Source organism: Calliopsis andreniformis, unplaced genomic scaffold (genome assembly GCF_051401765.1).
Source record: "Calliopsis andreniformis isolate RMS-2024a unplaced genomic scaffold, iyCalAndr_principal scaffold0022, whole genome shotgun sequence".
Taxonomy (NCBI): Eukaryota; Metazoa; Arthropoda; class Insecta; order Hymenoptera; family Andrenidae; genus Calliopsis; species Calliopsis andreniformis.
Window position 1 is genome coordinate 6,386,924 of NW_027480432.1, and position 26,576 is coordinate 6,413,499.

Here is a 26,576-nt window from a genome sequence, read left to right on the forward strand (position 1 = left end):
GAGTGTCCATGTTTGAGGATTAATTTATTCAGATATTTATAGTTTAGATATGGATAGTTTAATAGGAAATATGTGTGTGTTTAAAGTTTATGGTATTTATTGTTAGAGGTGAATGAAGTATTTAATCAATTGGTGAAGTTTCTCTGTGTGTAGTATATTAATAAATAGTGAAAATAATGGTATTTCCTCGTTTCTAAATTCATTTTCTGAGGAGCTGTGTATGCTCCAAAAAGTGGAGAAGCTTTTGAACACAGTGAATATTTATATTTTTCACTGAATAGAAGTTATTGAGTTATTTCTTTTATTTACCTCAGTCTGTGCCAACTTTGCGCTATCGACTTTCTGAGCGTTTGCGAAGACGCTGAGTCTAGGAACAACCAGCTGCTGGGCTTTTTCCTTCTCCTTCGCGTCTTTTTCTTCTGCAAAGAGATCAAATTAGAGACAAGGAATTATTTTAATTAACACTAACAATATGATGCAAATTTTTTAAACGATATAATTCCTTTAAATAGTTATGAAGAAGGTTAATTTATCAAGATAAATGTAGGGTGCTGGTATCATTATTATGATATCATGTCATATAATTATCATACCATATAATTACATATCAACACTTCACACTCTAATGCTCACCAAAAATCGATTTCTTTAAAACAGCCAAGTCCACGCAATCTTCAATCACTTTTCACATTTTTCAAAGAAGCACTATATTTTTTGGCACCCTTTTATCGTCTCCTCTCAACGTCCCCTAAATAAATAAAAAATTGACAAACGTACTATTGCATTCCTGCGAGCTGACCCATCTCTTCCTGTCCTCGCTCTGCAGAGTGCTCCCATGTTTCCTGATGCTTCTTCCCCATCCAGCAGTGATCGTGCTCAGCCTCGAGAACGCGCGCTTGACCATCGGCGACGAGGGCACGCTTTTGGGTCTAAACAGGTCAGAGCCAGTATCTCACAGAAATCGCAAAGCGGCACCTCAGGGTACGGATAGGGAATGAATAAATTCATTCATTCTGGGGAAGGAGGCATCCTTGGACAGGGACGTTTGCTGGATCTCTGCAGGTAGGTGATGTTGGGATGGTACAAGTTCCAAGTGTGACCAAGTGGAGAGACGAATATACGAAACAACGACGAAAGCTCGTCTCCCATTTTGCGATATTGTGACAGTGTGCGTGCGATACAGAGAGAAATTGAATTTTTGGAGAGATTGTGTACGAGGCCTTGGAGCATTTTGTTTTACTTTTTGGAGATTTTTTTACGGTTGAGTAGATCCAGACGCATGCCAATAAGTAAATTTAGTAGTTTGTTGGAAATCGTTTGAGAGAATTGTAGCAAGACATATAGTACAAATAGTTGTGATAGGAAAGAGTAGAAAGTGTGGTGTGGACCAAAGATTTTAGAACTTCTTTTTATTTTTGCTTTGGCGATAATTGAGGTGGTGACTATACAAATTTCCTATATGTTTGTTATTATATTATTCATGTGATTGCAAATATTTTATAATTATATGTTCTAAGAAAATCTAGTGATCTTCGTTTCCAATGTCATAGGTCTTTTTTTAAATTACTTGTGGCAAAAAGATTAATTTTATTAGAATGGACATTGGAAAGAAGCACCTTTCCATACTATAAAACTATAATTATATTTCCGAAATTTTCAACAAATATTCTAATTCTTTTCTATCATCAGCAATGGTGTTTTCAATTATCGATATTTTAGAGGTTTTAAAATATTCATTGGAAAGAATACTGTCTTCCACTGAGTTAATTTTATTCATTACACAAGAAGAAACTTTGTCAAATAATCTTAAATAAGTTCTATCCAAAATTGAAATTACAATTTCACTATGCTTGCAGTAAAAAATTGGAAAAGCTCTAATAATACAAATCAGTACCTTTCCTCTTAATACTGGTATACAGTGAGCTTCTTAAAATAAAATTACGTGGTTTTTGCAACAATTGCCAGTAAAAAAGAAAGAAAATATTTTCGATCGCCCACACCACGTGAAAACGAAAATCACGAATTAGATTCACAATGCTTCTGTTCGATCTCGACAAAAATGAACATGCTACACGTCATTCAGAGAAAGTACAAGTATTATATTATGTAATAGAGAAAGTACAAGTTTTATATTTGTGGTGTCCAGTCACCATTGTAAAGGAAGAAAGTTCTGTTTTCATTAAGTGAAGTTAATCATGCGGTGCTGTGAGGATAGGAGACATGGAAGTGCCGTAGAAAATACACTTAATTAACGATTAAATATACAATACATAAGAGTACATTCGACAACGACATCGCAGGCAGTCTCACCGTGAAGAATTACGTTCCAACCTTTTTACAATTATGTAAATCCAGCTCGTCATTTTGTTTTGTTTTATTAACCCATTTATGGTTTGATCGTTTAAATACTTCTGTTTCTTTAATCTAGTGGATTATAGTTTTTTAATTTTCTCTTAATTTATAAAGATATCAAAGGAAATAAGTAAATAAAAAATATGTAGCATTCTAGCGAACTTAGACATTCTCCAAGCTTTCACTTGAGGAAATTAAACGACATAATTTGAAAAAAAGACACCATTAGAAAGAACTGAAGATTTGTCCTAAAATGTAAAAGAAAGGGTTTTAATTAACTTACAGTAATTAATAAATTTAAAATCCATGGAAAAAATTGAAGTCTGACCAGGTGTAAGATTAATCAAAGTGAAACAAAAAATCCATAACGCTTAGTTTCACCCAGAAATGGATTAATAAATTCTTTCATCGTTTCAAGAAGCTTCAATTGAACGAACAGCGTTCGAAAAGTACTTCCATCGTGGAGAATTACATTCTGCTCGCGATTCTCTCGAATCAAATTCAAAACTGGCTTTCGTAAAGATACACATACAGCGTTGATAAAAGTGGATTGGGAAAATACGAACCTTGGTGTCTCCATGTCAGGAACTTGAAGGAAGTTCGAACTTCGCGGTTTTTGTGGGCTGAGCAAAGTAGGTGTTGGTCTGGCGAGCAATTCTGCAACAGGCACCTGGGGACTTCCGAAACCAGTTTGGATTCCGTATAACATTTCTTGAAAAACTCTGAAAAGTAAAGAGCGCCTTGTAGAGAGTTCTGTGAGTCACAGAAATTTCTCGCTGATCAAACTAAGAGTTTTGTTTTAATTAAAATTGCTTGTGGATAAATTGAGAAATTTGGATTTGGTATAGAACAGTAAAGATGAGATATTAAATTCGAAAGCTAGTGGCTAAAAATAAGAAGCTCATTATTTTTTAATATTTTATATAATCACCTGCTTCGTACTGCCAGAATCGCTCTGACACCAATAAATCTGACTTTCTGTTTCTGGTGACCAGGTACCAAGAAAGAAACGTCGAATAAATTCGCGTTCAACGTTGCATTCTCTTGATTGTTTAAGAACACTGTCGTGAAATCCTTCGCTAACTGGTCGTAATTCTCGTATTTATCTCTGACAGAGTCTAGAAGAGGCGAAGATGGTCTCATGTGTCCAATTGGTCTCCAGGAACCACGTCTAGAAAAATCGATAATTATTATGTGTATCATATAATTATAAATATTATTCTTTCACTCTTTTCATTTTTTATTCCACAATTTTCTCTTCACCTGTATGGTTTCGGAATTTCTCCAGTCTCAGCGTGGTTGGCCAGATTGCCCACGATGTCTTCCAGCATCTGACTCCTCGTCCTCTCTTGCATCCTCGCGAATTTCGGCGCCGAGTAACTTGCCCTCTCCCCATTAACGATTTTCGTTAGAATCCATTCGCGAAACATGGAACCTGTTGCACACAGGGACGTGTATATGCTTCTATTAGCGTTTGCTGTGTACGTATCAGAGACGTAGGAAGATAGCAGCGAGACAACACTAAAGTAACACTAATTTGCTTCAAATAATTTCAGAAATAATCAAATAAATATCTTATCTGGACGATTAAGATGGCACATGTCTCTGTAAGTGGACAACTTAAGAATGCATATTTTAATACCTCAATTGCATTCCTAGTACCTAAATGTACTACTTATTTCAAGACCATATTTTTTGATCCTTATTAACCATATCAGAATTTAAGTTTAAAATTAAATAAAATTAGTATTAGTCTTTAGGTACTGGAATATTTACTTTACAGAGAGTAACGATTTTATAACGAAGTCACGCTATACTCTCACCTTTCTCAAAAACATTTTATTCTTAAAGGTACTACTTATTTGAAGATACTGTTTCCTGTTTCATATTAGCCACATCAGAATTTACGTTTAAGATTAAATAAAATTAGTATTAGCGTTTAGATATTGGGTCATTTATTTTACAGAGAGTAAAGAATTTATAACAAAGTCACGCTGTACTCTCACCTTTCTCAAACACATTTTGTTCCCAAAGGTAGGGCTTGTACGCTCCAACCTCGTCCCTCGTAACAACCAGCACCTCATACTTTGTGATTTTCCGTTTTATTCTCGGGCTGACTCTTACTAGGATGAACGTGTGCAGGAAATGCGATTTTATGCACGCTGGGCTGAAGGGAGTGTTGTCAGCTTCCAGAAACACGACGCACACTATGTCATTGCCTATGTGCCTCTTCCTTTGGAGCTGCGCAACAGAAAATGCTTCTTTTGTTTCACTCGTTTATGGTAGAACGTGGGCTATCGATTAGTCAATTTCTTCCTTTTTTTAATTAAAGATTTTTAGATTGGATTTCATTCGAGGTAGCGAAGACCAAGGGGACGTTGATTAAAAATTTCTTCTCGCGAAACGTAACGAGTAATATTCACTTTAGCTCACTGTATGGCAGCAGAACTATTTTTAATGAACGTCCCTTGAATCTCCAGCGACTCTAATAACTCGTTATACCTTCTGAGCGTCGTGTCTCTCGTAAGGCAGCAGTGTGGAAACGTGGAACATAATCTCGATGTCCCTCCAATTAGTGTAGACAGAGTACAAACCAGTCAGATCGTGAATGGTATCCAGACCACCCTTGTACTTCTCGAAGCCTTTTAATCGAACTTTGTCCCCGAGGATTTGCAAGAATTCCTCGAACAATGGTGAGTTCTCGTTGTTGTCGAGTATCTCTTCTTCAGTACACTGGCCCTCTTGAACGTAGATCACGCCGACTTTTAATTCTGATTTTATGAACACCTGGTCCAGCTTGAGCAGCTCATCCTGGGTATCTGGTAGCTGGCCTAACATGAAGGGTGGATTCACGTTGACCTCTTTACCCAGGCTGCGAACAACCTCCTCGCGATTATACCTGCAGGAAAACATTTCTGTCAGAGTTTGGAGAAATTGAGTTCTAAAAAGGATAAAATTGATTTTCTATGATTAAGTGCTAATGAACAGATATTATTAGGTTAATACATTAATTCTAGCTACAGTTCTTCTTTTTTTCCTACATGGAATTAATATTCATTGATAATATGTTGTTGTTATAATTGCAAGAGTAATATGTGTAATAAAATATAAGATAAATGAAATTCATTGAATTTATTTTTCCCATGCTATACAAGAATATTGAAAGAAAATTTTAAAGAAGATTTCATTTTAAAAAATACTGACGACCTTAAAGTATTGTACAAGAATGACCTGGGCAAAAAATTCTGTCCATGGTTACATTGACAAAACCAATTTGTCGTCTCTCATTTACAGAACAGTGCAACTTTATTCTGAGAAGTTTGTTCACAGAACAATAAACACAGCAGATATTTAGGTGATCTCATTTAGCTGACTCACCCTGTATAATTACAAGAAGAAGCCAGAAGCCATAACTATTTTCTACCATAAAAAAGCCTATTTTCAATGCATAAAAAATAGCACATATTTCTGTATCAATCCAACACCAATACAAACGAAAGAAATATTCAAGCACCGATATTCTTTCCCAACAAAAGCTAAGAAAATGTTGAAATACCGATCAGCAAAGACGCAGCTGGCAGGTATCAGTCCATGAACAGTGTAGCTGATGGCCCTGACGAGGATCCTGAACTGATCTCGGCCATTCAGCGTCTCCTGCTTGATGCTCAGTATCACTGGGCCCAGATCCTCGTCGTTGGTAAAATAATTCCAGTGTTCAGTCCCATAGAAATATTTCTCGTAGGTCTCCTGCTCGACGTTGGTCAGCTCGAATCCCTTGTTCTTCTCCCACTGCTCCTCGATGGTGGTCTTCTTCCTCGGCACCTCGTCGGTGTCCAGCTCGTTCTCCTCGTAGAAACAGTAATTGTTGTGCGTCGCGTCCCCGCTCTCGTTCTCGTCCCACAACGTCGCGGTCGTGATCTGCTGCCTGGGGCATTCGATCCAGTAGCCGGGCGTTGGCACCAGATTGTGCGGGAACTCGTTACAGATCTCCTCTGTAACGAGAATCGACAGGAACTTCGTGTAATGGTTGTTTGCCCAGGGCCCTGATGCAATAAAGGGCGGTTTGCACAATGTTGCTGGGGTTCAGTTTCGGGCTCGAGGGTTGAATTAATTTTGAGGGAGTTTGGCTCCATTCTGGCTGCTGTTTTTTCATCTTTTTTTTTAATTCTCGTAGTTTGAGTGTGGGTTGTCAGATACTTTCGGTGGTTTTCGTTTTCAATGGTGCAGAGAAATGGTTCCAAGGGAAGTGAAATGTAATATGTGAATATAGGATCGATTAAATCTGGATCAGACCAGGAATTCTAGCTCCTGTCTCTTTTTTGAGGTGGTATGTTGCAGTAGGTGCTAGAGATAGTCATTTCCTTGGTAGGCTGCTTTGAATCCTGTAAATTTATAATTTTTTTATTTTATTGTAGGTGTCTATGTGAACTGGAAGATTAATATTCTTGCCACCTTGTGTAGTATTTTGCATTGGTTAAGTTGTTGCTGATATTGTAATTGTGTGTAATATAATACATATATGTATAATATAATTTAATACAGTGACATATAGAACAATACAATTAATACTATAATTATAATTATAATAATATTGTACCCATTTGGTAGAAAAAGAAATATTTAGCAGCATCGTAATATTTATATCTCTCCACAACTGATTTTTCAACATTATTTCTAGAAACACTTGTTCTAAATTATAATACTTAACTTACAATTTACTTACAGAATGTTAATATTAATAATTTTATTTAATCCTAGGTTGCTAATTATCTTCTGGTTCCTTTTCTTAAAATGATCTCAATTTTCGAAACTTAAAAATTAAATGTGAAACTACAGTACTCGTGGGCTGACCTAATATCGACTGATTCTACTTAAGTGTTTTTTATTACATGAACACTACACTCTTACCAAACAAGAATTTACTTGGCCGAAGATCTTGAAACTCTCATTGGGGATAAACCTGAGATCAAGTCTAATCCCTCCAGCGATTAAAACTTTATTCACAGCTCCCCTTCTCTTATCATCCACCAATAACCACAATACCAAACCAAAAAAAGAAAAATTCCACGAACACATTACAGACACAAACTTGCATCAAAATCTCAAACTCTTCATCCTCATACCTTGCTAAGAAGTCCCACCTAAAACTTCCCTCAAACGTCTCTTTTAATCCCGCCACTGAAACTACCCTCTCAAGACTCGGCTCGAAATCATTAACTCTAGAACTACCAACCATCTCAAAATGACTTATGTTACATTTTCAAAAAATTCTAGGTAAAATCTTAATCGACATCAGAATATACAATCTATATTTTCAAAAAGAAAAAAGGGTGTTAAAAGAATTTCTTCACCTAAAAATAAGTGTTTAAAAAACAAGTTCATAAGACAGTACCCAAATTGAAACCTTTAAATGCCAATATGTCAAAAATAGAAGCACATGATTTATTTTTTTTTTGCCTTACAACCACAGATTTTACTCTTCACAAACATTACTTATTTTCTCAATTAACCCTCAGACGGCGAACGCTGGGTCAAGAGTGACCCCGAGTCCACTGTCCCTGCACATGAATATAAAAGTCCGTCATCAACAAGTTAATACATAAATAAATTCCCCAATTAATGAATAAACATTGCCTCTGCAAATTACATACCTTCCCAGAAACTTAAAATTATGTATGTCACATCGTTAAAAATAGACACACATTGACGGTAGTTCTAGTGTTAAAGAAGGAACCCAGTCCTGAAGAGGGTCATGGGTCTGCAGTCAGGACAGCAGACTGTAGGCTTCGCGACGTGACTGCTCGTCCACTGGGCCGCTTATCATCGCTAACGCGTCCACGTCGATCCAGGGTTTCGCTTCGTTCGGGCGTCAGCGATACCACGGTCGATTCACTGTAAAGTAGAACACCAAACTGTTTGCAGACAGGCTTGGTATTCGAACTTAAAGTGAATCGGCCGCGGTGCAATCCTCTCCCTCGTCGCATCCGTCTAATCTTGGCGCCCTTCCTCTGCCAGCTAATGGCCTATAGTGCTCGGTAAATTCGATCGCCGATACATGGGCTGGCGCTCCAGTTTCCAGTCCCCCTTGTCCATGGCGTGGGGGCTCTCGAGGTGATAAAATAATGGGGGAAACCGCGGCTCTGATAGAATCTTCTTACGTTATAGAACGCTGACGCCTGGTGACTCTCTCTGTGGGAGTTTCTGGGATTCTTTGGGGTTTGGACTCGAGGCCCTAGGGAGGATTTCATAAGTTTTGGGACGAGAGCTGGAGGTGGGGGTTGGAGGGATTTTGTGAGTTTGCTTTGGGGTTTCTGGAGCTTGGCGTGACTACTTTTTTAATAACTTGAATTGGGTGCTTTGGGTTGGTTACTTGTAGCTCTGCTTCTTTTTTCTTGCTTTGAGACAGAGATGTTAATTGTGGATGTTGTGATCAGAGAGTGTGTTTGTTCATAAGGAGCCTGTGGGTGGAGAGGTGTTCAGAATATTGATAAAAAGCTGAAGGGTTTTTGAATATCTGGGAATTATAGTGTTGGAATATTTGACAGTTTGAGGGTGGGTGTATATTACATGTTATATAACAAAGTTACATTGTTATATAACAATGATAACGTATAACAAAGTTATATTGTTATATAACGCACTACATGTCTACACTGTGTTACATAACAAAGTTATATTTTCTCAAGGTGGGTCCATGCTACATGTTGTACTGGGTGTCCAAGCTGAAGCAGGCTACCTGGATAGCTCCTCTGTTTTTAATAACTCGAAATTTTGAAGAACTAAAATAAATAATTCTGCGAAAACAATTATTTTTTCATATTTCTTTTTTGAAACCATTGAATTTATGACATGGACGATTTTCGTGCCACTAAATACAGAGAAGATATCTAGGTGGCATGCTCCAGTGTGGACACCTTGTATAATAAAGTTATATAACTGTTTAGAAAACAGAAAAGAGACGTGTGTATAGCATCCCTTATTTCTGTTTTCTAAAATAACTTTGTTATATAACACACAGTGTAGAGTTATCTTTAAAGATTTTCTTTAAATTTGAATATTAGAACATTTCCTCTTCTAAAAGTATTTTTTTATAATTATAAATCCTCCACTTGGGTGGATTCTTCTAGGATTCTAATCCTAGGACTTCCTAGGATTCCTGTGTACTCATCTCTCAATATTTACCTCAAAAGACTCACTATAGAACTTCCTCTAATTTTAACTGTAGATATAAAAGCATTTAACAATAATTTGCACTATTTCTATATAAAAATCTGGGCTCCTAAATTTCTTAAAATAAACCTAGAAGCAAAATGAGAGTCTTAGATTAAATAATTCTGTATCTGCAGTATGTCACTATAAGTAAAATAGTCTGTCGCTAGTCTCCTGCGACAGAATTAATGTTCAGTGAACTGCAGCTTAGTGACGATTAAATACGTCATTAGTTCTTGGCGAAAATTAGAAACGCTGCGCCTGAAATGCAAACGAAGTTACTATATGCAAAGGTGTATGATCCAAGAACAGGAGCAACCACCTGTAGCTTCGACTCATACATATGTAGAGTAAAAGTTCGCAAGTAGAGGATTTCCTTCCGGCTGTTCGACTTGTCGCATTCATCGATTCTCGAAGGAACCATAGAACAAAGGATCTTTCGATCTAAAAGGGTTTGCAGAGCATTTGAGGAAGCATTCAAGACTTTAAATATACACACTACTTGCAAAGGAGAGTGACTTGTGTTTCAAAATTATTTCATTAGAGGACGCAAAATAATAGGAGGAAAAGATATTAATATTTAGATAGAGAAATTTACACAGATTGAAACAGATTTTGAAGACTCCTTAAATTAAAAGATTTGAAGATGGTAAAGTTTTTTAAAATAGAATCCTTGAAAATATGAAACTGTGAGCTCTCATAAAAATCTAAATTGGACAAATTGAGTATTTCCCTTTGAAGGTTTCTTCACTCTTAAATTTTTGAGCTGTGAACTCTTTTCCTACCTTAGTGCATCTGAGCTAAAGGATTTCGTAGATGATATGGAGTCTAAAGAGGGCTCTGAAGATGCTAAATGATGTAAGGGATTTAGATGGTCCAGAGAATAATTAATGATCTTACTTTCGCACGCCTGCGCTGGCAACATGAAGATCATGGTGGTCGATGATTTTCTTCTCGCTAATGCGCAGCCTAAACTTTGTGGTTTGAAGCTGCGCAACTGCTGCATGAAGTCCGAGCTCTCCATCAGCTCCACGTCACTGAAGTGACGATCGCAAAAGAATTGGTTCTTGAACCTGGAGATTGAAGAGAATAAATACACACAATGACAATAATGATGAAGATCTAGAATTAATTACTGTAGAATTCTTAATAAACTTTGTTATTAAATCTTAACATTAATCCTTTATCTGACATACTACTGCAAATATTGACGTGTTAAATAACTTGAAATAGTCTTCAATTATGCTTAGAAGTACGAAAATCGTTACTGAAATCTTCAGTACTAATTAAATAATTAGTTTACCATTAAATACTTATTAATATTTTCTGAGCCAATATTTGCAATATTATCAAGTTTCCCATGAAATTATCTCCTTTGCTTATAAAGGATTCGTACTTGTACGAACAGATTCAGAATTCTAAAAAATCGCTATTTGACGAAATAAGATCGTTGACCGAAACCTGACGAGAATTATCGTCGAGAGAAACAATCGACACGAGTTTCATGGAAGTTAGAGCCGTTCGATAAAAAGCGAATCCGCGACGACGTCTCGACGCCAGTCGTTATTGGATCACGTCGACCCTTCTTATATCCTTTATCATCTTTGATTACAGTGGATTCACTCGACAGCAATTAAAATCTCTGCACACAGAGTGGGACAGATTTCTACTATCTTCACCAAGAAGCTCATCAAAAAATGCGCGATGAAAAAATATCAAAATTAAATTAATAATCCAATACTAAAAAGTAAGAATATTCATATATTAGTCTACTAAAATATTTTCACTATTCCACACTGAAAATTCAGAAAAAAAGGACCATCTCTTTCTAACACATTTATGGAATGCAACTTTTTCTTTAGAAAATATTTACAGTATTTTTCTCTTAATCTCATCAGTGCCACTTGAAAATAGAAAATGTTACAGCATTGAAAATCTCAATACTCCAAGCTAGTTAATTTTGGTAGTTCCATTGTGAAGCTTCTCAAAATCGACTGTCCTTTTCGTTCATGTTTGTCAAGACTATTCATGGGTGACAAGTATTGCTCCTCTCCTAGGAGGAAGTCCACGTGAAAAATAACAAACGTTGTTTATCGCGAAACTAGAGGCCTGTATTTTCTCGGCAAATAGAAAATTAAAGCGCTCGCTGGGTAGAATTACGAACAGCATGGTCGCCTAACGGGAGATACGAGGGAATGCGAGCTGGTATATGCAAGAAAGATTGTTGGAATTTTCTGCTCACCGTCTGGCCAGATGCTGATTGCGTCCCGTGAGATTCAGGCCGCAGCTGTTACATTTTAGGCATTCCTCGTGGTAGTGGTTGTTGTCGTACAACGGCGACGGTTCTTGAAACAAATGCACAGAGATTCTACTTAATTCCTTTGTTGCAAATGATTGTCCATTAATTCAAAGAGGTTTACCCTTTGGAAGAACCAGGGGTGCTCATTTAAATCTCCCCAATATATTTTTGTTCTAAGGACCTTTTATGCGAAACTCTTTTCTCTTAGAATTTTTCTTTTCTAAGCGCTGCAGAAATCATAATTCTTTACTGTTTCCATTTAAATTAATGAAAAGAAGCTTTTCTCCTAGTTGCATGATTTATTTATTGTTTGAATGGTTTTAATATTTGGTTACACAATGACTGATTAAATACACTTTTGCTGAAATTGATATTTCAATGTGAGAAGGAATCATTTGTTATCGAGCGGAGACAATAGAGCTCGAATAAATGATAAAAATGTGTAGAAAAAAGCTTGAACCTAGATGGAGTATATCTTTCTTCATCAAGTTTTTGCGAGACTATGGTGTCTTTGAATAACACTGTTACTTAATCCAAGAGACGTCACGGTGTCACTCAGTTGATCGAATGAAAAGGTGATTAATTCACGTGCCCTGCAAATAACAATACAACGAAAAAGCAGTTTCTCGTTATACAGTGGAAACGTAGAAAAAGTTCTCTTCGATAGAAACGAGAACCTGTAGAGGAATTGTTTCAACAAAAAGTAAAATACAGAATCGCAGGATTAATTGAAACTCCTGCAAAATATATTTCGATCGTATTCATTCATATTGGAAATCAGAAATTGTCAGACTTATTAGGCTCATTTGATTTGAAGTAGGTCTGCAATTTATGCTAATTTATTGTACAATATGTTACACAGATTCAAAATGTGTTCAACGAGATGAGATTCGGATCTATTCTCCCTGGATTTCTGAAAAAGTACCTACCTTTCTTCTAAATTAATCTACTATCTTGTACTGTAATCTATTGTACTCAGATATTTTTTAGAAAATACAGAACAGTAGTAAAGGTATACCTACTACACTCTATAGACTCGTTACCTGTTTATCGAATTTGATATGGGGTACAAGGCAAGGAGCATTCTCTAAATAGTAGCATAAAAATCTCGACTATCGTCCACAAGAAAACGATCACATCGACTTGCAATAGCTTCCCCTCGCCTCGCCCTTGGAAAGCTCTCGCATGCCCAAGGCTCCACTTCTCCAACGAGCGCAATAAAATTTTCAGCGATCGAACGCAGACTCGGCCAACGGCCAGCCACAATGGTACCCCTGTGCCCAGCGAAACGTCCAACAGACTCGAGAGCAGAATGAGCTTTCCACGGTACCATTTCCTCTCGGCCGTTATCCCATCGATCAATTTCGAGGCGCTTTCGATCGGCCCTTCGTTCGACCTCTCCACTCATTTTCTCCGTGTTACGAAGTTGAAGGGTTACCTTATCCCAGGTGTGTTAAAAGAAAGTCTAGCTTCACGAACTTGTGCAGGAGAGAAACTGCTCCCTCGAACGAAATTAAATTTTCATAGCAAATGTGAGAGGTAGAGTAATGTAGAAGCTGTATGAAGAATAGAGTCTGTTGTGTATAAGGTGCCTTATAATTTTTTGTATGAAGTTAGTCAGTGTGTATTGTAGCTTGAAGTTAGGCTACAGTGTTGTGTAATAATTGATTTGACAGAATTTTAAATGAGAAAGCAATCAATAAATAAGAAGTTTGTGTATGTCTGACTATTGATGGTTTATACTACTTAATCGTATATGTTTGAAAAGCAAAGACTAAGCGATCCATAGTATACATAACAGTTTTTCTACACTGTAGTAAGTGATTGTACAGAATTTTAAATGACTTGCATATGTCTCACAATAAATGGTTTATACTACTTAATCTTCTATATCTAGAAAACAGACAAATCGACCAGTAGTATACAGAAGACTTTTCCTATCCTATAGTAAATGATTTCACAGAGTTTCAAACAAATAATCAATGAGAAACTAAGCAGTTCGTATATGTCTGACTATTAATAGTTTATACTACTTAATCTTCCATATCTCAGAAACGGAGACAAATCAACGCATAATCCATCCAACACTTTTTGCTCAGAATGACCTTCCAAAAATTCTGAAAAAGTCTCAGTCCCCTGGGACACCCTGTACATTCTCATTTCGAATAAATTAACTCCCATCACGCACGCCCTAAGAAAAACTCCTCAACCAAGGTATCAAGCATCATACTTTCGTTATCGCTCCAAGTTTTTCAGCAGGACCTCTCGTGCGAATATCATATTCAAGGGTTGAAACTCTCGTTCCACGAGAAAAAAAAAACGCAAGTTTTCGATTTTTTCAAGCCACCAGAGTGGCGTAACCCCTTAACGACTCCTCGAGCTGGGGTGTGGTCGCCTTTCTCTCTCTCTCTCTCTCTCTTTTTTCCTCCCTCTCCCTCTCACCCTCTTCTCCCTGCTTTTTAGCGAGGCCATCCCTGGGACCATAAAGAATTCCAGCGTGCGCCGAGCACGGAATTTTGATATCGCTGCGGGACGAGGGCACGAGAGAGACGACGGCGTCACCACGTCGACGTTTCCGTGACGAACGCCTAATTGCGCGAACGCACGCGCGCGTGCACGCACGTACCACGCTCGGATATCTCGCCACGTGTTACGCCCTGTGAGGACGAGGAGACTGCTCGCTGCGCCTCGGCATTCGACGTTTTATCGCGTCACGCGGTCATTTCGGTGATCGAGGGGCGATAAGGACACGGAATTGCGAATAACGAGAGGACCCTGCGTCTTGCTGGATCCTCGGCTTCTTGGGGGTGTTTCGGGGATATTCGGGGTTTAATTTCGGAATATCGGGGAGGAATTTGGGGCACGAGGGGGTTGTTTCAGGGTGGTTCGGTGAATATCAATTCTTTTGTGGGGATGGGAATGGGTTTTAATATAGTATTTCTTTGTGAATTGCTAGTTTTTCTTAGATTTTTATTTTCTCTTATTTTTCTGACTTGTGTTTTAATATTACATTGTATATTAAATAAGCTTGTAATTATTTTGGAAAAGTAGTAACATTATGTAATTTTATTAACCATTGAATAACATACAGATCATTATCCTGTTATTTATTAAGGTAGATACCTATGTAACTTACTATACTACTATACTAATTTACAGGTTTTATACACAGAAAAAATTATCTTTCAAATTATTCACTAATAATTACCTGCTTTTTAAAATAAACACATGAAGACTTAAAATAAATTTAGTGTTAATTGTATAGATGTTTTGATATCTAATTATCTACTTTTTGCCATTACATTGAGAATATTTTTTGACATTATTTTTGTTATTTACTGTGCAGTTACAGATTTATGATTTTCGTAATGAAGTATTGAATAGAAGAAACCTAGAAAATATCAGTTTCCCTGGCGTCATATTTCCTCGATTTAGGGCGCTTTGAAAATAATCTCTTCAATTATGAAGAAACTGGTACGACAGGTTTCATGATAACGTGCACTTCACAACTGTCGTTCAAACAGTTATATATTCCTCATTTTCTTCTGACCTTTCACCTATAGACTACCTTTTCAACCCTTCGTCTGTCACGAGGCTCGTGTACGAATGAACCTCTTATCTACACGTTTACAAATATTACTTTACACAGCTGTGAGTAGCCCCAACAAGGGTTTCTAATAAAAGAAAATCGGAATAAAGAATGAACCAATACTGAAATAACTTCGACTTAAGGATGCGACAGTGTCTTTCACCGTCTTACATACTGAATAGTTCCTACACTATCCACAAATATTAAAACAACAGGCGTTCATTATTCAAGCAAACAGTGTCGTATTGTCCATCCTCCAACCTCAATTACCTCCACCCTAAAATGATTAAAACTATCATACCTTCGAGAGAAGACACTCCCGCGACGATCTACCATCGAGCACCGCCACGCAGCTTATCGCGCGCTGTCTCGTTTTCCTAAAAGCGCCACGGAGAATATATTATAGCCAAGAGCATTAGAAATTCCCCAGTGTTGCCCCCGTTTTCCCCGCCAATTACATTTCACTATCCGCGGCTGGATCTTAATTAATCGAGCCTTTCCTGGCCACCTCCCGCGAGCCTCGAATTTTATCTCGTCCATCGGCTCGCGAATGGACGCGGAAAGCTCACTTCCCGCTTCGTCGAGAGCGTTAACCCTTGAACCGAAGTGGCTGCGTTCGTGCTCGCGTTGCGGGGCGTTCGACAGGGGCACAGCATCGCGTAACGCTTCGTTTTGTTCCAATGGTCGTATCGATTCAACGGAATCTCCCCCCTGACCCCTTGCTTTGCATTAACAATTTCCGCGCGACGAGCTTTTTCCTGCTTCGGTGAATCGTCCTCTCGCTTCGAGTCACTGTTCTTCGCGTAATGTAATTGCTTTTCAGCTGAGCCGTTTAATGGGCTACCATTAGTCTAAATCGGGGAGCTTCGTGTTCTTCGGTCGAGGAGAGCGGCGGCGTGAGTTTGAGGGAGGGTGTTAGTTTTTGTGTCGCGTGGTTTCGTGTTTTCTCGGCGCGATTTTTGTTGGAGCGACTGAACTTTTGTGAAGTAGAATAATTAATTTTATTTGTTTGGGGAATGAGCGATGCAGTGATTGTGTGGAATGCTCGTGTTGGAATTGTATTGTGTTTGGCAACAGGTGTTAGAAATTTTGAGGAGTGAGTCTGGAACTAAGGAGTGCCTGAAATTCGAGTGAAATGTGTCTGACTAGGGACTTATATATTCTACTGCTGGCGTATGTTAAGGTAGACACAGGAAAGTCAGTAGAATAGGTAAATCTCGAGGCAGACACAGTAAAGTCAGTAGAACAGGTGAATATTAAGTCAGACACGAGAAAGTCAGTAGAATAGATCGATGTGAAACTGGGCACAGGTAAATCAGTAGAATAGGTATATCTCAAGTGAGAAATAACAAAGTTGGTAGAAATAAATCAATGTCAATCTCGACGTGAACAAATCAGTAAAACAGGTATATCTCAAACGAGACACGCAAAGGGAGTAGAATAGGTAAATATCGAGTCAGACACAATTTATGCTGGCATCTGTTAATAATTAATTTATATTAGAGTTTCTCGTGAAAAGTTCTGACACCTGTTGTTCAACACTATTAAAACTTATCTACAATTAAAGCCAGTATTTTCTCGCTATAACCTCGTCTATCATTTCTTCTAATCACTCTCTACTTTTCTACCTGTTTTACCTTCAACAATCGACATCAAAAAAGTGTCTCTAGCACTCTATCAGTTCATCACTTCATATAACAAGTGTCAAGATTACATCGAGGAATTCTTTAGCATTGTAAAGGGATGTATAGTTTCAGAGTCATGATTCTCAAAGTAGTTTTCGATCTCATCTCACGAAGCAATACCATAAACCATAGTTTTTAGACATAAAGGTCAGCAATACGGAAGTAATAACGAACTGAAGCACGTGACGATATGTAAATCTGACATTTCTGGGAGAAAAAGTCAAGCAGGATTGGAAACAGCGTCTCGTTACTTTCGTATGAATAGACTGCAAAGGTGAAAAGACATCGATACATCTGAGAAAAAGAAAGTGTTTTAATATTATCTCCATTAAAATATTAATAAATGCCACGTCTGACTCCTTGCATCTGTCAGAATAGAAAACAAAGTTGAGGATATAGATTTATAGCTTGTTTTATAATACATTTTATGGTAGATATAGCGGTGGACAAAGGAAACTTTAAAAGTTTAAAAAAGTGAAGAACAGCTACATGATTTTACAAAAAGGAACTATGGAATATTTATGTCGAAGAGATCCCTAGAATAGATTATTACAAACCTGCTTTTGTCCACCATCACAGCTACTTTTCTCACTACAATTCACCATGAAATCCCTTATTTTTTCCTCATTCAGGCCCAACCTTCATAAACACAAATTTATTAAAAAATGTAATATCTTCGTGTATGGTAAATGAAATAAGCTTAACTCTTTAATAAACTTTCATCTTATCATATTATTTATCTTCATATCATTTTCACTATAAAATAGGAACTTTACATCCCCTTTATAAAGGGTTGCAACAAAATGGTCAACCCTCATGAATTTATAAATTCTAAGCAGAGTTAAATGTAAGGGTTGAAAACTTGGTACTTACATGAAAGCTTAAAGCGCATTACAGTAGTTTCTATAAATAATAAATAATGAAGCATTTAAGCACCTTCTTCAATAAAGTCATTCTCTGAAACTATCTCGAAAATTAATCATATTCTTGCCATTAAAAAAATTTTGCTATTTTTAATTGCACATGCACCGATACACTTAAACAAAATGTAAGGGCTTCCAGATGTAGAGCTTTTCGAGCCATTTATCTCTACCACTTGTTATTCATAATGGAGTCACGACCTGAAACAATTGGCTGGCCCACCCTGTACAGTACAAACTATAACCAATCTTATCCCAAAAGTGATTTGCATGCTCGTGGGCTCTCCTCGTTAACCCAACCTGGTTCGATCGCGTGTCGCCGACGTTTCACCCACGTTCGATGATCGTCGCGACGATCTTCCTCGGAAGAAGTTGCACGAATGGATCGACACGGTTCGCTTCAGCTGTTGTTAATTAAGCCAGCCGACACGGGGAAGTACGCGTTAGGCGAGTAATTGCGTTTGAAACTGCGCGTTCCGACTCGAACGAAACTGGAGCTCGAAAAGTTTCGAAATTTGATTTTCGCAGCGAGAGCGTCGCGAGGGTGGAATTTTTGGTTTACGAGCAGATGTTTCCAGGACTAATTTATGGGGTTTACACGAGCTTTGGTTGGTGATGGGGTTTCATATGTTTTAGGGGTGGTTGGGGGATGCTGTTTGTTTAAAATAGAGTGATTCAGGGGATTTGAAATACTTCTGAATTATTTTTTTCGACTCAGGATTCAATTCATAGTATATGTTGAATAGTAATTAGTAAATTAGTGTATTCAGGATTCAGGGTTTAGGATAAGGGATTTAGTATTCACTGTGTAAAAAATATTGTAACATTATTGTAATATTAATATTTAAAATATTATAATACCAATATTCAAAATATTGTAATACTAATATTCAAAATATTTCAATACTAATTTTCAAAATACTATAGTAGTAATATTCAAAGTATTTTAATACTAATATCATCAGAAGTATACATACACACGCTAACAAAGCGTCTAAATTGAACATTGCCTATATTTATGATAAAACTTTAAAGTGAAATTTCTCAAGAACAGAACCCCATTTCCACGAACGCTTCAAGGATTTTATCACACTCTGTGTATAGAACAAATTATACGCAGTTTCATTCTAAAAGCGATTTCCACGCCCGTGGGCTCTCCTTGTAAGTGAGACACGTTTTAATCACCGACGCGTGTCACGCGAAAAACCAGCAATTAGGACGTTTCTAATGGCGATGGGATTCGATCGATCGAACAGAGCGGATCGAGCGTGGCGTGTTAGATAGGAATTAGTAATGAATGCGGCTGCGTTGTCGGGAATTAATGACGGAAGACGGCCGAGGGTGGATTCGAGCATGGGCTCAGGGGGGGAGGCTGAATTTATTGAAACTAATGAAATTCCTGGAATTGCGGGACGCTGGCGATTACGGCCGTGTCCTGCGAAAATGATAATTACTCTTGGGCCAGTTATGGCGGACGGAATTCCACGGGGGGACGAAAAAGGGAAACGATGAAGTCAATTATAACAGATTTTTCCTGGACGTGGTGGCGATCGAAGGTGACCGCGATGTTCGCTCGTTGAGATTTAGCCTCGAGTGGAGTTAGGGGTTTCGTGATATCGGGGCTTGGTCAGTTGGTGAACTGTTGATTTATGGATTTTTTCTTGCGATTTATTGGCGATTGATAAAGAGGGGCTTTAAATAAATGGGGAGGGAGTTTGTTGATTTTAATGTGGAAATGAAAATTTGAAAATTTGAATTTGTGGAAGATTTCTGTGTCTGACCATATAGTGACTATATCTACTTAGGATTTCCTCTATTCTAGAAATACTTATTAAATTAATATTGCCGCCCCTCATTCATAAAGAGATCCCTTTTATAAGAAATACAGTGTAGAATAGTTTTGTACTTGATAATCACACTGACTTATGTCCTTTTCATGATTGAATATCTTCAGTGATTGAATCTTTCATCGCGCCACCAATCGCCTATATTCATTTATTAATTAACGAAGCTTGAATGTGGAAATTTTCAGTGAAGTATCTTCGACAGTAAGCAACAAACAGAGTCTGATAAATTTTACAAGCTAATAAACACTTAACTCCAGTCGTTGTTTCGGTAAATAACACTTAATTAAGCAATGCAATTATTGTTTGTAACCCCTGTTCAGAATAATTTCATACGCTTCTGAATGGCGTTCCATATTGATAAAACCGAATGAAACGTGAAAGAGGAGATAACAGTGAGACAAACAGTAAACAGTAGTATAGCTCGACGGTTCTCAGTAGTGAAACTCAATAATTTCGCGCGCTCCTCATGTTTTCTTCGCCATCGTCGAAAACATCTTTCAAATACTGATAAAATTCAATGTTTCATGCATCCATCGTACTTCTTCTCTTCCGTCGGGAAATTTCTCGCGAAAAGTGTTATAATTCAGCAGTGGCTGGCGACACCAGCTGAAAACTTGAAGCACTCGTCGTGTTTCATTCGCTCTCGTCGAAAAAACTTCGCGTAAATAACGACGAAACTCAACGCCGAGGAGGGCTCAATAATTCATACGCCCATCACGCCTTCACTTCGTAAAAAAGCTGCTCATAAACAGTAATATAATGGAGGGCAGTAGTACAACTCAATGCTTCGCGCGACCATCGTGCACACCACATTTCCTTCATCCCCGTCAAGGAACATCTCGTAAACAGTAATAAAACTCCAGGCCAGCTAGTAGTAGAACTCAATAATGCATGCAACCATCGCACCTTCCAGCCTACGTTCATAAAGGTACACGTAAAACGTAGTAGAACTCAATATTGGCTGCGTCCATCAAATTCTGTTTCACTCTTGTCATAAAGTTTCCCATAAATAATAATAAAATTAAACGACTATGGGTAATGGGTGCCATTGGTACCTGTAGCTGGAGCAATTCCATCGCTTGGTACAGAATATGGCCATGGACAGTAGTAAAGGTCGATATTTTATGCGTCTATCGAGTGCTTTTCATTTTTTATTGAAGGTTTTTTTAAAAATTGATATAGGATTTAGTTTTATTTAATGATTCATAACATTGAAATCACCTGTGTACAATAATTCAACTTTGTTCAGTGGTATATCTCAGTATTTCATACCGTCTCCTCATATCTTCAATTTTAATTGGGAAACTTCTTGCAAACAATAATGGAATTCATCTCCAGTCACAAGTGAAACTCAATAAAGGACGTGCCTAATAAATAATAATTGTAACATCACTCATAAACATTAATGAATTTCACCCAGTAGTACGAGTCAATAATTCATACGTTTTCCTCACATGTACCTTAATCCACAAAGTCTCTTGTCTATGGTAATAAAATCCAAGTTTAGGTGCTAATGAATTTTAATAATAAAACAATGTTCGTTAGTAATTTAACTTCTGTTAGTAGTACAGCCAATATTTTACACCTCCTTTCAGTCCACTGAAAAAACCTCTCTAGAATAGCAACAGAATCTCCTCAAACCACAAACACATACAGATTTATCTCAGCCAAAGCCACCTCGCGCTAATCCAACTTCACACAGTAGTACAGCTCAATATTTTATGCGTTCTCCTCCTCTGCTTTAATCGACAAAAGCTGTTACGTGCAACGACATAATAAATTCTGAAGTATCAATCGAATTTTCTTTACTATTTGTCTACTTAAATCTAGTAACAACTTTAAAAATACTAATCCTATTAATCTACATAAATCTAGTAGTACAACTCAATATTTGATGCACTCTTACTCTAATCGATAAAAACTGTTTCACGAGACAACAGAACCAAGCCTCAGCTATCATTTAGATCACTAATCAAACAACTAACAATCTCAAAAACTCCTGTACCCCTTTACTACTTGAGTACCCAACTCTAGTAGTACAGCTCAATATTTCACACCTCATTCCTACCAAAAAAAAATCTCTCAAACCCCAAAACTCCTCAAACCATCAACACCCCAGCTCCACCTCAACCCCTGCCCCAAATCCTAGCTAATCCAACTTCGCCCAGTAGTCCAGCTCAATATTTCGTCCACCGTCTGATTCTCCGCGAAAATCCCCCGCGCGATCGCGCCCCCGCAGCGCGTAAATCAGCCAGCACGGATAAATTTTCGAAGCTCCGTGCCCTCCTGCCCCCTCTCACCCCACTGCCTACGCACGAACAATAAATCCCACGAAGGGTGTCCCGTGACGAGCAAGATACCGTCCACGCGAGGTCCCTCGAGTCGATTAACATTTTTTCGATTAAAAGCCCATTAAGTCGCTGTCACGCGGCGCTGGCCCGGGAGGAAGAGGTCAGATTAGGGAATAACGCGATCAGCGCGTTCGATTGAATTTCCATTCACAGCGCTGCAGCCCCCTGCCCGACACCATGGAGCCCCCTTTCCTCGAGTCCACAAGTGGTCGAGGGAAAGGAATCAACCGACCAACGATTTTTTCCTCGCCCTTCGCTCGATTCCTTCCCCTGCTCACCCTCCTCACGCCCTCTTCTCACCCCCTGTTCACCCTGTTTCCACCCTCTGGTCTCATCGCCACGGTCCAGCAGGAGAGAATCCAAAGAACCAGTGGGATTGGCCGACTCGATCGAGGATATGGGAGTGTGTTTCACCTTATTATTCCTTGCTCCTGCTGGAGAATGCGGAAGCAGACCCTGACGCAATTTCGAAATGGAGTCGCGGACAGGAGGCCGCCGAGGATTGCATTAGCCTCGCGGACTCGCGAATTAGGGGCAATTTCATCCCTTTTTTTTTTTTTCCCTCCTCCAGTTGGCCCACTTCCTTCCTGCGCCTCGCTATTCTTCTCCACAGCGCGTGCGAATCGGGAGAGCGAGCGGTGTTAGGTTTGAAGGGAGCGACGCACCGTCGGGAATAAAGATGAGCAGCCGTGATAATGGAAATTACACGCCCTGACCTCGCGACCCAGTCGAAGGAAATGTAATGACGCGGTGGAAGATGAGGCGAGAATGTGCTGGGAATTTTTCTTTCTTGGAAAGAGTGAGGTGTGGAGATTGGGAGAGTGGTTTTACAAGCGCTAGTTCAAAAGATATTGTTTTTTCAACGATTTGGTTACTTTCACGCCCACATCGCAGATAGTACAGGTTCTGAAGACGTCTGTTTTATGTCCATTTTATGTTTCAACGTCTCACGATATGACTTGGACGTCGTAGAAGTATCCGACAGTGTTCGTCTTGAAGACTTGTGTAATTTACGTCTGCAAGACGCCTTAAAGACATACTACATGGATGTCTTAGGAACTTACGCTTTTGGACGTCTTAGGGACGTCTATTTTTGATCTGAACGTCTTATAGATATAACTTAGACGTCTTTAAGATTTAAGAAGACTTATTAATAACTTTGTTAGAGAAAAAGTTAACAAATTTTTACATATTACAAAAAATCAGACAAAAGAATAGTCACATAGAAACATACAAATTTAGAAGAATCTACATACAGAAAAATATATTAACACAATTGTATGAATACTGCCTTCTTATCCACTCGGCAAAATTACCAAACTGGTCAAAAAATGCATCTTCTGAACTAGCTGTTAGAGTTTGATGGGACTGGAAAAGAGTGGGGATATTAGAGTTTGATTTGGTTTGTTTGGCTGCAATGTTATTGGGATAGGGAGTCTCGATTGATCGGGGATGATGGAACGTGTGGTTGTTTGTTCGGAGTTTGCAATTTTTCAGCGAGATATTTTCTTGGGAAGTTTGGAGAATTTTCTGTAACGTCGGCGTAAAATGCTTGTGAGATGTGAGTTCTTGTTGTTGTTGGGAATTGATGCGCTAGCTTGAATTTAAGTTACGTGTTTGTGAAGACTTTAGAGTTTATTCACAGTGATAATTATGAGTAATAATGTAGAATATTTCAAGCACAAGGATTCAAGTTCCATAACTTTCAGAGAATAATTCTTAGGAACTTCTAAAAATTAAATTTAAAGCTTCGAAAAATAGAATTATTTAATTTACTTCATTCTGTTTTTTTTTTTTTTTTTTCTTTAGAAACTGTCAAGCAACTTAATGTAAAAATTTGCTAGTAATTTACAGAACTATATTCAAAGTTTCTCGAATTAAAATTACTACGTGAACGTCATTGGTTTCTTGGTACTTGATAAACAATTTAATATAAAAATTACCCAGCAATTTACAGAATATTTGCCACAAATTTCACAAGTCAAGCTCCAAGTAAATAAAACATCGAACGGCTAAAATGAACAGAAACAGATTTTTCCACGTGTGAAAGTGAAAGAACACCGAACCACGTACTCAATATTTAAATCCAATACTCAATAAATCCAATAAACGCTCACTGGTAATGAAGCGAAAAATTTCAGCTGAAGTTAATTCACTTTCCCAGCTCTGCGAAACGGAATGAAATTCATAGACAAAGAGGGCGTAGTGCAATACACCTTGGATCACGAAGTATCAAGAGATATAACAACAGGACAGCTTCTGTGACTCGAGAGAATGGAGGAAGAATTTCCAGAGATAATCACGGAAGGCAGATATTCGCGAGTGAAATTAAAAGTTGGTTACAGGAGCAGGAGGAACGTTGTAACGACTTCCGGCGCGGTGTTGGTCGAAGTTTTTTGTAACAACCGTCTGTCGCCAAAGCGAAACGAATTTTGTAAAACTTACACTGTCACGAGCTATGTCTTTGTAGTTCTACAGCGACGTAGAATTTTTTTCTCTCTATTTAATGAATAAAAAATACATACGTTCCACTGTGACGTGTGACTTTCTGAGGAACATTTTTATTCAAATATGAGGCTAATAGAGATAAGAAGAAATAATAAAATAACCTGAGCGTGTATATAAATAAAATACAAATGATATTAAAATATTATAAGGTAAAATGTTAATGAATAAAGAATGTAATATATCTGGATATTGTGTAGATGAATAATTAACGTAGGAATGGTAAATTTATCGTCTGTTGTATAATTTTCGACTATAACCAGCGATAATTACAATGTAAAATTGTACAAGTATATTAAAAACTACCCTCGATTTTAGTACCAGCGTTAAAAAACGGTGCTTGTAAAAATACGTAGGTACGTAAGAAACGTGAACAAAGTTACGGAATATTTTTCATCGTATTATAATAAAGAAGAATTCTGCCTTGATCGAATAAGTTAAGAAACTTATATTTTAACAGGTTTAATACTAGGACTAATTACAGTTACTGAGGGCGATGGCTGGAAAGGCACGGAAGGGACACGAAATGAAATATGAAATGGCCAAAGGCGGCTAAACTGTGAAGTGTAATTACTATGAAGCTGTTTCCTTCGGCGTCGTTTAGCAATGAGAAATCTTTCTTTCGCTTAATGAATTGCGAAATTCATGCTTCGACGAGTTCGACTTGGATATCGATGGGAGAATAATGAACGTTAAACGATGTGCTTCAAAGGTGAAGATTTTCCTTGCCCCTTTTATTATGCAAAAGAGCAAGATTCGTTACATCAAATTGAGCGAAAGGAATGACACTGTGCTGACGTTTTTCATCACTTTTAACGTAATATTGAAATGAATCTGTATTATTTTTTTAAATGAAAGAAGAAACGTTTCTTCGACTGCAATTGTTCACTGGGAAACTTGGCGATATTAACATAGAAACTTTTAATTAGCGTTTAAGGATAAAAGGAGGAAACATAACAATTGTTGAAGAATCGCTGATTAAAGTTGGTGGAATAAATGGAAACTTAATAAGTCAAAGAGAAATGAGAAGAGGAACTCTATTCATTGTAAGTATAAGAATAATTAAAAAATAAAAAGTAAAAATTTTGAATACACTTTAATCAGTAACACAAACAGTAGATTTACTTGAAGGAGAAGAAAACGAGGTACATAATTCGAATCTGTGTTTACTAAGAGCTTTAAGGTAAAGAAATTTAAAGCATTTGAATAAAAAGACTGTTTCATAGTAATAGTAATATTAAAAGGAATAAAGTAGATTATTCATAAAAAGAAATTTCTTACCCAATTTCACAAAAATTAAAACACAATTTTCAGAATATAGAGAAAAAGTGAAATATTCAGAATTTAATTAAGAAGAAAATATGTAAGTATTTTTAAATAGAATATATTTTCTGCATTCCACTCTTTTCTAAGAATAGAAATATTGTTAATAGAAATAGAACAGAATATTAATAGAAGTAGAAAAATAGTTCCATTAAGACTAAACTGATATAAATCTGAGGTGATCAGAAAATCTTCCCCAGAGGAACTTACACCAAGAACTAGATAAACAATACAATCACGTAGGCCCATAAAGATCACGAGATCAATTCCTGGCGATCATAACACGACCGCCACGCTGAATGCCAGCGACGGGAAATGAGTATCAAACACGCCGAAACAACAAAAGCATTCTGAACGAGAAGCGTTTCTACGCTCCGCTAGCTACGAAGCTCGTAAAACGCGCAATGAAAGTACTCGCGGACTCATTCGCCGGCTGTGAAACGCATTCATCCACGGTTCCACATTTCCCACAGGCAATCCTTTCCCAAAAATGTGC

At 37.7% G+C, this 26,576-nt stretch overlaps 2 protein-coding genes across 2 annotated transcripts in view; one reads left to right on the top strand and one right to left on the bottom strand.

Moving 5' to 3' along the window:
* The window catches only part of Rsh (Rap GTPase activating protein radish), a 188,849-nt gene that overhangs the window by 11,569 nt on the left and 150,704 nt on the right, over positions 1-26,576 (bottom strand). Inside the window, exons 10-19 of the mRNA XM_076391515.1 lie at positions 11,804-11,906; positions 10,462-10,634; positions 5,909-6,344; positions 4,855-5,251; positions 4,359-4,593; positions 3,616-3,787; positions 3,284-3,523; positions 2,919-3,074; positions 778-929; positions 310-419 (exon numbers count right to left, since the gene is read on the bottom strand). Coding sequence (XP_076247630.1) covers positions 310-419; positions 778-929; positions 2,919-3,074; positions 3,284-3,523; positions 3,616-3,787; positions 4,359-4,593; positions 4,855-5,251; positions 5,909-6,344; positions 10,462-10,634; positions 11,804-11,906 — 2,174 coding nt within the window. The remainder of the gene's footprint in view (positions 1-309; positions 420-777; positions 930-2,918; positions 3,075-3,283; positions 3,524-3,615; positions 3,788-4,358; positions 4,594-4,854; positions 5,252-5,908; positions 6,345-10,461; positions 10,635-11,803; positions 11,907-26,576) is intronic.
* On the top strand, positions 25,059-26,109 carry LOC143187238 (uncharacterized). The gene is made up of 5 exons (XM_076391330.1): positions 25,059-25,574; positions 25,687-25,807; positions 25,862-25,940; positions 25,984-25,988; positions 26,072-26,109. Exons 1-5 carry the CDS (start codon positions 25,443-25,445, stop codon positions 26,107-26,109), a joined length of 375 nt encoding a protein of 124 aa, XP_076247445.1. The 5' UTR covers positions 25,059-25,442.